The sequence below is a fragment of the Carassius gibelio genome, chromosome A9, assembly GCF_023724105.1.
Source record: "Carassius gibelio isolate Cgi1373 ecotype wild population from Czech Republic chromosome A9, carGib1.2-hapl.c, whole genome shotgun sequence".
NCBI lineage: Eukaryota > Metazoa > Chordata > Actinopteri > Cypriniformes > Cyprinidae > Carassius > Carassius gibelio.
This window is the reverse complement of record NC_068379.1, coordinates 14,017,460-14,033,300: the sequence shown is the minus strand read 5'-3', so window position 1 is coordinate 14,033,300 and position 15,841 is coordinate 14,017,460. Positions and strand designations below refer to the sequence as shown.

Genomic DNA, 15,841 nt, shown 5'->3' with positions numbered 1-15,841 from the left:
CAACATTGATTTATTTTTCATATATATCTAAGGATACAGATTCAAGTATTTAACATTTGTACAATAAATAACATAACATATGCCAATTATCTGCCAACTTTGTATTGCTAATACATCAGTACATGTATACAAACAATGTGTACTCTTTCTCCATGTTATCTGTCCTCAGATATCCCTGTATATTTTTCAGCAAATGCTTGCGGGATGATGCAAATATGTGTGATTTTGCATTATCGGGCAGACTTTTGACAGCTCTGGGGGTTTTGTTAAAATTGAAGTTCTGGATTTTTGTATTCCCGCCTGTTGACAGTTGAATATTATGCATGTTGAGATTTTTGGCAAATGGAAGGCCACAGCCCTTTTCTATTTTCCCTAAATAGCACTGATAAAAAAAAGAAAAAAAAAAAGCGTTTCTACTAGTTCCCGTAGCTCAAGTGGTGGAGCATTGCATTAGCAAGCGCAAGCTTGGGGGTTTGAATTTCAGGAACACTTGTTAGGAGAAAATTGTTATCCTGAATGCAGTGTAACTTGCTTTGTATAAAAGCGTCTGCTAAATGCATACATTTAAATTTACTACATAGCCAAGTTGCCAGTAGTGATTTCATCCTTTAATTAATGAGCAGAATTGCATTTTAGACATACTATTGCCACTGAAAACAGTTCTACTGCAGTCTCTGACAATAGCACAGTAGTTTTACTTCATTACTGTACTGAAGTACATTTTTTGAAGTATCTGTACTTTGTCTGAGTATTTTCATTTTGAGAAACTTTTACTTCACTCCATTCCAAAGCATAATATCAGACTTTTCACACTTCACACACAGTTTAAAGTATCTAAGTTAAAATGGCTAACTACTCATTGATCAATCAGTACTTTTTACTTTTAATAGTTGTACATTAAAAATCTAATACATTTGTAATTTTAGAGTACTTAATACCATTGTTAATTTTGTTTACAAATAATTTTCGTCATAACGTTTCGTCAACGTAATTTTTATCATTGACAACAATGAGACAAAAATGTTTTGAATGACAACAATTACATTAAAAATATATTGACATTTTCATCAACAAATAAAAAACCTAACACTATTCTAAAACTTTGACTAAAACTAAATCAAAATTTGCTGTCAAAATTAACACTGATTTATACTTTTACTGGAGTAATATTTCATTGGGGCATCTGCACTTTTACTCAAGTACTTGATATGTGTACTTCATCCACTTCTGCTTGAGGGTCCCTGAGCAACACACAACAGAGCTGAACCTAAATAAATCTGCATAGAATAAATCATGTTCATGAATGAATCGTTTGAACAAATAATTCGGACTCACTCAAAATAATGATTTTATTCCTTAATAAATCAGTGTAGTTTAAATAAATCTGTTGAGTGAATAATTATTTGACTCCCAAATAAACATTCTATCAATCTAAGTGTCTGTATCTGTTTGTCTCACAGCAGGCCTCATATACAGTATACAGAGAGAAAGAGAGAGAGCGAGAGAGATGGACACAGTAGAGGTAAAGGCAAAGAGAAATGCACACTCTCATGGGTGTCCAGAAGCTTCATAGGAAGCGTTTGCAAGCCTCCATCTGTTTTTGGTGTACAGAGGCAGTCAGTGATAGAAAACAGCTCTAACAGTGTGAAATCTCTGTCAGTACACTACAGCCTCACTGACAATCTGCTATCAGCTTTCACTACATTCATGGGAGTATGTGCATATGTATATAAAACGAACACACACACACACTTTCCACAGCGACAGTTCATTATTGATGACACCTCCAGAAACCAACAAGGCTGGATCGTGCATTAAATTAAGCTAGAAGCACACACTTAGCTTGCAATTTCTGTCTTATTTTTTGATGCTCTTGAATTTCTAGTTTGAAATCTGACATTTTAGTGCGTGAACGCCTTGGATGTGGGATTTCCTGAAAGTGTGAGGCAAAGAAAGCCTTTGAAAGTTTATCTGACACAGTGAATACGTCACATTGTGTGATGTGCAGGACCTTAATGAGAGGCAATCATGATTTTTATGCGAACAAACTAACTAAAGGAGAAAGCACTGGAGTAATTCCCTAAAAGACAGCTCCAAATCTGCCTGTAGAGCAGTCCCCAGCAGGTCTCTGACCTCTGATGATAGACAGGACTGTCAAAATATGTTGGGTAGGTGCAATACAAAGGAAAAGGAAAGAAGAGGAGGACAGTTAATGAAATAATTAATGTACATTCTTCTCAACAGTCCTGACTGGAGCACTAAACACAAAGTTTGCTTTAAAATGACTTCCTTTTTCAATACCAAGTATGCTCAGCTATATACTGTATACTAAGCTGACTTGTCTGTCAGCTTACTCCCTTTGTTAAAATGATATTCCTCAAGTGATACTAAAGTTGTGAGCCATTGTACATCTTGGCACTGCTCACAAAGGATTTAAAGAATACGCCACTAATTTGTCCCCGACCTCGTCAGGATATAAACAAGCTTATTGACTTGCTACGGTATAAGGGTTTAGTTTGTTGACTGTCACAGCATTTCTTTTGCAGGGTGACTTTTCTATTCTAAACACTAAAAAAACACCCTACTGACTGTAATGAATGAATATAATTAACCTTGTTGTTAATATATTTCCTGAGGGAAGTGATAACTATTTGATAAAACATCCCAGAGCACATCGACACATACACGTATACACATACACATACGTAGTACCTACATGATTATTTAAAGAACTCGTTTCTTCTTTAGTACATCTATGAAATTCTATATTTCTGTATATTTATGAAAAAATAAATAAATAAACAGAATCAAATCTTTAGCAATACACAACCAGTTCACTAGAAACGTATTGACTGAAATTAGAATACTATAATTTTGATTTATACTATTAATTTCTACATTTATACTATTACTTCCTTATTCATGTATTCATGTATTTCTTTTTTATACATCATTTTCGACATACATTTTCACTTGTTTTATTACATTCATAAAATATAAATGAAACAAGTGTGTAAAAAATATAGAGGAAATAAAGAAATATGGATTAAAAAAAAGTGTCACTGGAAAATGTCTCTACAGAAGATGTACTTTATGACAACTATCTGTAAAATATTTATTTGTTTAGTTCTCCATAAATAGGGGTGGATAGTATGACCAAAATCTTTTCATGACACAAGTAATTTCATTTCATGGTAGAGAAATAAATATTACAATTCAGTTATTTTGCAGCAGGAGTATTACGCTGCTGTCACTTTAAGATCCAATGCACAGATCCAATATATTGATAAATTATATCCATTTTTCCCTCAACAGTTTACACATACTTAGGATATATCTGATTGTCTTTATATGAATTCTCACCAGGACGGACACATTTTTTTTTTTGTATTTGACCGTTCAAGCAAAATAAGCCGCAAAAGAGAACTCAGTCTAGATAAAGCTGAAGTTGCGGGCTCTTGACTCAACTAGGAGTTACACAGCTTGTTATTAGACATGTGGAGCTATCATAATACACGTTACATATTCACAACCGTGTGAATACTTTGTGAATCACCTTTGAGTTTTCTCAATGGATCTCACCTGTTAGTGTGCGTTTGCGGGTACGTCGACTTCCACAGCCAGAGCATTCAGAGAATTTAGACCAGGAACTGAAGGTGCAGTCATCCCTGCATGGTACCCAGCAGCTCCTGAAGCGTGACGGTATCGGCCCGGCCCACCGGAGACACTCTGACACGGCTGCCATCTCATCATACTCATCCACACAGCTCACTCCTGAGAGGACACACAATCAAACACATCTTTAATACAACAGCACATTTGCAGTTATTAATGTTTACTTAAAAAACTTCAGTCAACACCAATAACCCTATTTTTTTGAACAGAAAATATGTGACATGACAATTCCTTTGGCATTAATGTTGAAAGGTATACACAGCTGAACTGCACATGGTATGGACACAAAAAAACTAACTTATCACCTTAACTCTTTCTTTCTCGTCTGCTCTGATTTGAAAATAGTCCTTCACTGCATCACCGCCACTGAGGAACAATAAATTATATGCTCGGCAAATGTGAATCCTCCTTTTACCTTTTCAGCACACTGCATCCATTCCGCCCACAATGCGATGCTTTCCTTGCAGAGAGCAGAGATTGTGCTGAGGACTTTTCGCACACTGGCTTAAATTTGCCACTCTGCCTCACATGATGACATGTTTTGACAGAGTCCCCCACAGCATGGTTCGCTTCCATTCAGCAAAGGCTTTTCATGGGAGTACAGTTAACACATAGCTGTAACGCTGGAACTTGAAGGAAACTTTTCAGACTAAATACTGTAGCAGTTATTGGTTGAGCTCACATTGTTTACACAGAATATCAATGAAGAACAACTAAAATAACATTACTTGCTCCAGTGACCAAGACATTACACATAATGTAACATAGAAAAAAACAGAAGTTGATTTCATTGTTGCGATAGCAATACGTATATGTAAAAAACATTTTTACTGTCACTTTTGATTAATATAATGCATCCCTACTTAATAAAATTATTAACTTCATTAAAAAAAAAAAAACATACAAAGAGATCCTCAGATGCTGTCTGTATTTTTATTCCTTACCAGCGATCTAGTGACTACTGACAAGGTGTCTAGTAGTTTTATTTCAAATTAACTACACACATCATCCATACAGAATGATGAACACAGATACATTTAACCATACTGTTAAAACACGTTTTCCTGGATTTTCAATTATAAAAATGCTTTATACCTTAAATATGTAAACTGAGGATACCAGCACTCCTTCCAGAAAGGATGAAAGGAATGTGGTGGACAGAAGCAGACAAAGAAACAAGTGAAGGTGAACGGTGTCAATAAACTGCCACATTTACATTTCTAACCTCTCACAATGGTATGTTGTTAAGATTTCTCATGCTCTTGAGCTCATTAAAAAGTTTATCTCTTCTAAGTAAAACTTTATAGAGTTTTTTTTTTTTTTTTTTTTGCCAGTGTTTAGTAGGTGTTCACTCTCCACTGCATGTGCCACATTGATAATTTATAATGTATTGATGCAGATAAAATTCTAACCCTTGCAAATTTGTACCAGACATTCTCTGTACTCAGAAGAGAAGGATCAATATAGAGTTTAGAATACAGAACAAAGCCCCTGTGCATGAAATCACATTTGACTAACATCCACATGGACACCACCTTCCCTAGGGCAATGTGATGCTGTTATCTCAGAGAGTGACCCTCTGATGTCTTTGAAGAGGCATACATGTAAACATGCTTTTAACACATCTTATTGATTCCTATTTGAATTTCAAATGTTGCTCTCTGACCAAACTGTTTGCTCTCTCCACTTCAGAGCAACGTGGGTGGAGATAGTATATAGGCGTGGGATGTTGTTTTAATAAAACATCGGTTTGCCTTTGTGTTTCTACAGTCATAAAAATGACATATTCAGATTATGATTGCAAAGACATTTTATCTGTATTTTTCGACCAGTTAGACTCAACAGAACTGTGTAGCACATTATCTCCTAAAATGACATTGTGCACTAGACTGAATATCGATTCGGAGCGTTAAATGTTAAATGTGAGTTTTTTCACCTAATCTTTAGAATTTCACATGCCTGCCAGGATAGACATCAGTTTCTCCCTCCTACTCTGTGTCTACTAGCTTCCTTTTCTTCTTCACATCCATTCCCGGTTCCTGCTGTGCCCCAGAGACAGAAAGGTTGACAGTTGTGACGTTCTGATTGGAGCGCACAGGCTGCCCATTTTTAGCACAATTATTTCCCCTCTCTCCTCCATCCCTATCCCACTCTCTTTCAATGTATCTCCTCCACCTATTGCTAACATTTTATTCTTATGTCAGCTCATGACAGGGTTCAGCTTAATAATGCAGCCACTTACAAAGGTGACAGTGTTTACTGACTACTCAAAAGGACACAGAAGAGAACTTTTTTGGCCCTTAAAAAGACTTTCAGACTTGCCAATTAAGCTCCTCAGTACTCATTAACGGCACCCCCTGAAGATAGCTCTTCTCATTAGAGTAACCCTTTCATGTGCTGCTCAAATTAAGGTCTTGATATGTGGGAATCTAAGCCCAATTAAATGACTACTGAAGCTCTTCAAGACACCAACAAGCACTGTGAAAGACTCTCCCAGAGCCACCCCATAATAATGGGAACTGATTAACTGAGACATTTTAATCCATAATATGAGACAAAGATTAGGATGTGTGGTATAATCAATATATGTGCCTTCTTAAATTACTCTGACACGATTTAGTGGACACCAAAGAGTTGATCAATCCAAAATGTGCAAAATAAGATCCCCAACTGGAAAAAAAAAGTTCAAGCAGCTTTTTAAAAACAAGAGTAAAATGACAAAGCGATGAACACTGGCAGCAAACATTTCTGTCAGCTAAAATTTAGCAGAGCAAATCCAGAAATACTCCATCATTGACATGAAATAATGGTAAATACAACCCATCGGATAATACAGATTTCTGCATGTGCAGATGGATTTATAGACTATGACAGGAGTGTTCGTTGAACAGTTGCTAGTAGGAGGTTCATTGTGCAAGAACACATACTAGCAACTAACTCTACAGTGACTTGGTGACCTCTAAAGTGTTATGCGCTGTCAACGTGAGCTTTCCTGCCTACACTGAAATTCAGTAACAACATTTTCAATGAGAGTTGGTGATTTGAAGCGATGTGAATGACAGTGACCACTGGCGGTGGGACAGAGGTGAGTAGAGTTTAACTTTATACAAACAAGCAATGACATAGTTCCACCCTCCAGCACCATTTCACTAGTGAACACAGGGATTTAGATGTAAAGTATAGATCAAGATCAGCATCTAAAACTTCAGTTATATGAATCACCTTACGTGGAAATGCATTACATGCATCCTCTTATATAGAATATTGACTTCATGCAATTATTAAGTTGGTTTAACGTATTTATTAATTAAATGAAATATTTATTAAATATGTTCAGTGCCATCAAATGTAACATATTTGATTAATTTGACATTATTACTGATAATATTCTGTGATTTCTAATGCTGCATTCAATCACTACCATTTAAAGGTTTGGGGTCAATAATATATATTAAATAATATATATAAAAAATATTATTACTTTTATTCAAAAAGGATGCATAAAATTAATACACTTAATAAAAATAAGAGTAAACAAAAGTAAATAGAATGCAAGAGACTATTTTAAATAATCATGATTTCTAAAAGGTCATGTGACAATAAAGACTGTAATGGCTGTTGAGAATTCAGCTTTGCAATTACAGGAATACATCATATATTTTTTAATGTCTTAAAATCTGAAACAATTATTTTCAATTGTAAATATATTTCACAATGTTTTTTTTTTTACTGCATTTTGATCAAATAAATCAGCCTGGATTAGTGCAAATGTGCTTATTTCTTATATGGTGGTTGGGTTTAGGGTATGGATGGGGTTAATGGCTCCAAAAATAATAGTAAACTGTAACTATATATATATATATATATATATATATATATATATATATATATATATATATATATATATATATATATATATAAACATTCCTTGTTAACATTATTCGCCAAGCGTAATGAGATCAGACCAGACTACCAATGAGAGAGCAGCACTGGTGCTTACATGATCACCAACAGATGCAGTCACTCATATCACCTCACATCTCCAACTCTCACTGAAAACGAATGACTTCTGGTAACTCTGTCGCTGTAAAACTGCCAGTGAAAGCACAATATGTGTGAGGTTCGCATTAGTTTTGCAGAGATGTCTGTCTTTCTAGTTCATTTAGTGTAATTTACTGCATTGGCTTCTAGCTCTGTTATTTATTTTGGAGGATGCTGATAGAGCAAGTGTTCTCAAACACAGCAGGACTCTGCTGCTGGCTTATTTGCATCTGTATGGCTGTGAGCCTCTGCATGCTGTCTCAAGCCACCACTCCACCTGAGTACACCAAGCATAATCAAATTACACCACCCGGGGATGCATGCCTAAAATACAACAATAAATCATCCGGGTACATAAACAACCTGCGTAATTTTTAATCACTAAGCTAAAACAAGAGCTTGTGGAATAAAAAGCAGGAACGAATCGGTGAACATTTGTAAATTAGCTGAGATTTATTGTTTACTATAATTCATGCCCTCATGCAGTGAGATCCAAGGGGAGGTCAGCAGTATGTCAAGTGCTGGTTTAAATAAACCACAAAATTCAATCTGCACAAAGGCAAGTGCTCGCCGCAGTCATTCTTCACATAACCCGTATCCTAACCTTGCTACGGGGGCACTCGTACAGCAGCTACTTACTGCTGGCTGTTTGAATCTTCCATTGTAAGATAACATTTACACAGACTTATTATTTCAAATAAATGGTTTCATTAATTTTAATGAATGCACTCAATATCTGGAATAATACTGACCTTTGACTCGGCACAAAAATGTCAGCTTTCTTCCACTGTACCAATAATATAATATTCTGATAAACAGTGGAAGGTCAGTTAAATGTCACACTACATTGTGTCTAAACGTAAGAACTTCTGGATACAATCATTTAGTTTAATTTGATCTCAATAAATTCAAGGTTTCTGTGAAAAGGTTTGAATATTATTCAAGATGTTCGAAAATTCTATTTACAAAATAATTTTGATAGGCTTCCAATTCAGAAATCTCTCTTTTATATACACTTTTTTTAATAACTAATACACCATTATCAAATATACATAATTAAGTATAATAGTAAAAAAGGTGTTAGGTAAAAATATGTTAGCCTGAATGCACTGTAAGTCGCTTTGGATAAAAGAGTCTGCTAAATGCATTAATTTAAATGTAAATATAATGGTTAACATGATTATTGACACAGCAATACAGATATTTTCATATAAATCAAAAAGTCATCATATTTCAAACTACTACAAGTATTACTTGAGTAGTTTTAAACATAAAAAAAACATAGTTCATCAAAAACATTTGCACAAAAATGTCGGAATATTTTGATATTTATATTCAGAATATGTTTTCACAAAAAAGGAGAAAAAATAATTAAACATGAAACTTTAAAGTAGAAAGACTGAAATATATATTTTTTGTAAAACATATTGAGATAATCTTTCTTTTATTTACAACTTCAGTGAAGATTACAGACAGCCCTGTAAATCAAGAAGTATGGTAATGTGACTTCACACTAGAGCTTGCATAGACTAGTCGAGTAGTTGAGTGATCGACTACTTCAACCACTAGTTGGCGCTGTTGGAAACAGTCGACTACTCGAGCATGGATTAAAGAGCCACACAGATGGGAAATCAAAAATTAGCTGTATTACAGTGTATGATGTAGCTGTCTATCAGTGTAAACAATGTGCAAAATAATTAAACCAAAAAGTACACGATTTATAAAGTTATTGGCTTCTAAAATAAGGAGTCGACTCTGAATCGCTGAAACGAGTCGTTATAGATTTCAAATCTTTTGCCCATCTCTATGTACGTCACTAGGAACACTTTGCATAATAATCTCCGCCTACCGTCTTGAGAGAAACGGAACTCTGAGCGGCCCCACCCCACACAGACGCTCTGGTTGGTGTGAGAGCATCATGTCGAGGAGACCGTTTGTTTTATTTTCACTGCCAAAGAATGAAGATCAGAAGAACCAATGGCTAAAATTCATTTTCACCACAATACCAGAGCAGTGCAACAAATCCCTTTTGTTCTGTTCACAACATTTCACTGATGACTGCTTTTCTAATCTCAGTGAGTACAAGGCGGGATTTTCAAAGCGTTTGGCCATAAAAGAGGGTTCATTACCAACTTTATTTAGACCAACGAGTATCTCTGAATCACAACGTGAAGTATGATTATGAAGTTATGTGTTTGTTTTCTCCCGAACGTCTTATGTGTGGTGTCTGCAGCCTGTCTGTGCTGATCGTCATGTACAAACACGTCATTAAAATGAAGTGTAACTCCGTGAATACTCAACGAAGAGACATGAGAGAGATATCTATAGAAAGCTTGACATGTCTACTTTAAAACTAAACAAGTGCTGCCAAAAACAGATATTCTGTGATAAAGTAATCCATATGAAAACAACGCGATGTCTGTTTTTCATGTCTCCCTTCATTATATCTAATGTGACCACGCCCCCGTCTTTCAGATTCAAACTGAAGCGCGCGGCTTGAATACACCCACACAGAAGAAAAAGCAGCGAGACTGTTCAAGTTTTTTATTTTACTGTTTGCTTCGTGGTGAGATGAATAAGACATAATTCACCCCAAACAGATGCTAACGCATAGTTTACTGTGGAGGTGTGTGCGGAACAACCAATCAAAAATATGTTAGTTGACCAATCAGAACACAGTATGCTACCTAAAGGTGGGGTTTAAGGAAACTGAATCTTTTGAACAGCTTCGCGCGAACCGTTTGGGGATCTCTGAGAATTGAGGTAATTTTAAAATGACATTTTGACAAAATGATAATGTTTTTTTAACCTTGTATGGATTTAAACCTAATGTACAGGACTTATAAACAGTGATAGGAAGCTTAGAATTTTCATCTTACTGGCTCTTTAACCATAATGCATGCACAGAGTTTGCAAGTATGGTGTGAATTTTAGGATTACCATATTGCGTGTAGCTGTTACTTTCTATGACTTTATCTATGTTGCATGTAAAATTAAAATATGTAATGCAATAATTAGAGGTGTACCCGAAGCAGAATACCTTATTTGGAATGGCACGGATAATGGCTTCAAAAATAAATAACAGACAAGGAATAATTCTGCCTGAATATTTGGCTGAGGCTGGCACAGTCTGGTGTTTGTTAGATAAACAGTTGAACCAGGGGATCAGAGCAATATTATACACGGATCTCTTAAGTCTGTGAATGAATGTGAATTTTATGAATGAAAAGAGTGCAAATCAAACACTGCATTGCTGTTGCCTCTCTGTGAAATCAGAACTTGGCAAGATTAATATTACCTATAATAATACATCATACCCGTTCTATTATTTGTACATATTCACAATGCAATGATTTGAACCATAGGCTACGATATGATATGAATGAATGGAATAGCCTGAGCACAGCGCGCTCACCAATCAAACAGACGTTGCACGTCTCAGTCTCTCAAAACCAAACCAGTAAACTCTAAAGAATAGGTTAATAATCAACTTAGATACATATATATTTTGTGATTGTTACAGATACAAATACAGATACAATTACTGGCTGTTACATTAAATTTTAAATGTAATGTCATAATTATAACGTTTTGACAATTTACATATGTAATTGTTTGGATTAGGCTGTGAAATAATAAGCGTTTATTGATAAGAATTGATTAATGTCTTTTCATTTACAGTAGCATGAACCATGAGTAGTCTAGTAACTTTAGTATTTTTTAAATAAGAAATGAACTAGCAGAAATCAGTAATCGTGCAATTCCTACTTCACATGCTTTTTTGTTTTCAAAGCATGTCATTCACACTTCACACACCGTACAGTGCCAATGAACAAACCAGAGCTCAAAGCAATGAACACAGCCATATATGTCCACAGTGATGCACATATCTCAGACGGAGAGTAACAAAGAGGTGATTATTTAGTGTACCATAAGAATCCACTCAATTTCACATTAAGCAAACTTCTTTTACCTCTCATCTCTAATCCTTTACCACACGATTCACTGGCTCCCGTCATTCCCTGCTGGACAGAATCCGGGACCAGAGTACATGGATGCCATCTGTGTGTCTTCCATCTGAAAAAAAGAGATGAAGATTTATAGTGATGGGTTGATGTTACAAAAGAATCCTCTGCATTGCTATCAGGAAATACAGTTTTATAATCTAAGACAGGCACTTATAAATAAACTACTGTATATATACTATAAAAATTAAATAATAATAATAATAATACAAAGATCTACACATGTAAGCAGACCTTTCAGGATAATCACACTGCATTTCAATAGTCTTATGGTTACAATGCTTAAACCATTGTTATCCAGTCTGATGCTGTCACAATCTTTAATGACACATGGAATTAAGTGTCTTTTTATTCAGGGGCTTGCACAGGAAAATTACATTCACTCCATGTGACCCAGGTCTAGCCTTGCAAATGAGAAAAAAAAAATATGTGTCACTGTTGAATAAATCCTATAAACCAGTGGTAATGAAGTGCTGCATTAAATGAATGACTTTGTTTCAGCATACTAAACAGTTTCTTGTCAATACTTTTAATTACAAGGGATTTCAATGGCAGATACCAATGCCGATGTCTAGAGATCAGAGCGGTCAATGGTTAATATGAACTAATACATTCCCAATTCACTGCAAATACATGTTTAAAAGGGCAAACATTCTATTCAGGTTCTAAATGAATTTGAGGGTATTTAATATTAGATCATTAAAGCTGCATATGCATAAAAAATATACTGAAAAAAATGGTGTTTAAAATGATTGCAATTTATACTACAGGGCTGTTGAATGCTTGAATCTGATTGGTTTATGAACGTTCTGAGTGTGCAATTATCATCAGGAAATGCACCGCTAAAGTAGATGTCCGTATCACTTCGCCAACCAAATTCCGTTATTTCAAAAGTCCTTACAACTTACAATAGCAAAAGAACCAAAACCCACAATGACACTGACCAAGCAAATACATATAGTAAGCAACATGATAAAAAAGCCAATTTATTTCCGTGTTTGTGTCTCAGAATTACATTTTATTATGCATTCTATTTCTCCTTCCAAATGCACACACATAGAGTACAGACACGCACATAAACACATGGAAGCATACACACACAGAGAAACCTGCTGTCAGCGCCACTCTGACGATTTTAGCAACTTAAAAGCTACTTGTCATATTCTCAGTAGTCAGGCAATATGGCCGTCCCTTGCATTTAAGGTAAACAGATTACTAAAGAGTCCCTTACAGTTATTACATTTTATTTCAGTTCTAGTGTTAGTTTTTTTAAAACATCATGATGAACTACATTAAATGGGAAATACTGACTTGTCAACTATAGCTAAAATAAAATAGTTTAAGTATTTATTAATTTTTTCAGATTTTGTTAACTGTAATGCCCCTTTTGTAAAAAAAAAAAAAAAATAAACTCATCACTTATCTTTCAATAAAAACATATGAAGATATATTTGCTAATTAATAATTTTTAACAATTATTTACAATTTTTAAAACTATTTAAAAGTTTAACCATTGCTTTCAGAAATAATTTATGAAAATTTAGGCATAAGTGTAAACAGAATTTTGAATCAAGATATGGCATATTTAAATATTTAGTGTTATTTGATAAACACCAAAGTGAATAACAAAAATCTGAATGGCTGTTTGAAAACATGTAAATACTGTTGGCTTCCTTTGACCTCAAGAAGATGCCATCATTTACCCTTATCTTGCTCACTTTCTTTTTTCTTTTTCCACTTCTCTGCAGTCTGCACCAGTTTTATAGCGCCACCTTTTCATTTTCAAACATTAACACACGCGACTGAAACTTTAAAACTTTTTTAATAAAAACAGTTTATTCACCTGTAAATAGGACAAACCAGGAGAGCCTCACATTCTCTCTCCTCATATAAAGTATCTGGACACTCTTGACCCCCATTGGCCGCCCGCTGGATGATGATCCTGTATCGTGACTGTGAGGGCACGCTGTTGTTCACTGCACAGTACACACACAAAGAAAACATTACTTTCACCCATCTTTCACTGTATTAGTATTCTGACAGCGATTATCACAGCAGGAACAATTCAAACAGCTCTTTAGATAAGAGGTAATGATATGATTCTCTAGTGGAGTTCACTTCCTGCTCCCTGTATGGATCCTAAGCTGATGTAACGACTTCATTTAACTGACGTTGTAAGGCTCATTACACATTGATAATTACTAAAAGACTGATAATAGCACAATTAAGAAGGCGCTCTCATTAACAGAAGTAGAGCACACTATTTACACAGGGGATATCAGTTATTTAAAACATTTCTTCAAATGTTATCATTTGATACAATCATAATAAATGCCTGTTTACTCCTCATTTCTTTAGCTGAAGTAATCTGTGGGTATGAAAAGCCACTCTGAGAATGAGTGGTCTGGCTTTCACCATGTTTACAGCAGAGGTGTGAGACATCTCATCCTAGCAGTCTCGAGTGAGTGAAAGTGTAAATCCCTGTTTATTTTACAAAACACTGTCCTTAATGGAGGTGGGAAATTCTGCTTTAGAATAACAAACTCTATATTTTATGCTTTATCTCCTAGGAAATTAGATTAGAGAGAGTTGGTAGAAGTCAAAATAATAGGATATGTGGTTTTCAGTGTAATGTTGAATAATCCTTTTATAGCCCTATTATAATCATGTTTATTGAAAGGCATTTCCAGTAAATTTAATTAAACATTTTTTTTAAGAAAGTCAGTTCATTCTGCAGCCATAGTTGTAACTCTTCTGAGTGGCTATTTTGTGCAAACAACCATGCCAAATGGTTTTTTTATTTTTATTTTTTATTTTTTTATGTGGATCACAAAAGAAGTACTTTGAAGAAAGTTAAGACAGGCCTTTCAGCCCTACAGTTTATAATGTCCTTTCAAGAGCTTAGGTCACCAAAATGTTCAGCTATTAATAACTTATTTTTCAGTCTTTTCAAAAAGTTATCACATGGCTTTAGAAGACAGGGGACATTGTGCACTTATGGACCACCTCTACAATACATGTGAGTTGCTTTTTTGGTCCTTTACGGAGCTAGATATACTGTACATTACTGTTCAAAAGTTTAAGGTCAATAAGATTTTTTTTTTTTTTAGATTAATTAACACTTTTTTTTGCATTCGAGAAAGTGAAGACACTTATAATCGAACAAAATATTGCTATTTCCATTAAGTGCTTAAATTCTTTTCAATTTTCTATTCACCAAAGTTTCTGCAAAGATATTATTCAGTACAACTGCTTTCAAGATTGATAATAATAAGAAATGTTTCTTGAACAGCATATTAGATTCATTTCTGAAGGATCAAGTGACACTAAAGACTGGAGTAATGAGTTCTGTAATTCACAGAAATGAATTACATTTTAAAATATATACAAAAATATAGTGTCACTGTAATTTTACATTGTAGCATTATTTCGGTTATTACTGTTTTTAATGTATTAAAGGAATTTTTTGTCATCATTTACTCACCCTCAAGTTGCTCTATGAATGTCTTCTGATACAGGCTTGGAACAACTAAGCACATGATGGCAGAATTAAATGTAAAAAAAATGTTGACTATCCCTTAAAAAAAAAAAACACACCCCGATTTGTAGACCATTATTGTTGTATGGTAAGAGTGTATTGTTGTATGAGGGTGAGTAAATAAACACTTATTATTTTCAAGTGAGCTATCTTGTAAGTGAAGTACCACTGAAATGTCACAGCTAAAGGTTGTGTGGAGATATTGTATCAATACCTGGCAGGCATGTGGTAGGGCAGGCTGTCCATTCACTGAAAAGAGTTACAATGCAGTCTTTCTTACAGGGCAGTAAACAGGGCTGAACGGTCTCAGGTCGGACAGATTCTGGACACCTATGACACACACATATGGAGAACAGAGAGAAGGAAAAAATGTTCACGATCAATGATAAGTCTTGATTCACACCGCAGTCACTCTGTCCTTGACCTTCTAGCATGGGTGCAGATATCATCTGTACTGATGTTGTCTGATTTACTGTACCCCACAAACCCAGACATTTTCATGTACAGATACAACACAGTTACAATGACACTATCTGAGTAACAGAAGATCACGACCACATGT

At 34.9% G+C, this 15,841-nt stretch overlaps 1 protein-coding gene across 1 annotated transcript in view; it reads right to left on the bottom strand.

Moving 5' to 3' along the window:
• Nucleotides 1–15,841, bottom strand: part of LOC128019346 (thrombospondin type-1 domain-containing protein 7B) — a 180,215-nt gene that overhangs the window by 44,130 nt on the left and 120,244 nt on the right. The window contains exons 12-15 of the mRNA XM_052605326.1: nt 15,494–15,609; nt 13,585–13,717; nt 11,690–11,793; nt 3,583–3,774 (exon numbers count right to left, since the gene is read on the bottom strand). Of these exons, the coding sequence (XP_052461286.1) occupies nt 3,583–3,774; nt 11,690–11,793; nt 13,585–13,717; nt 15,494–15,609 (545 nt within the window). The remainder of the gene's footprint in view (nt 1–3,582; nt 3,775–11,689; nt 11,794–13,584; nt 13,718–15,493; nt 15,610–15,841) is intronic.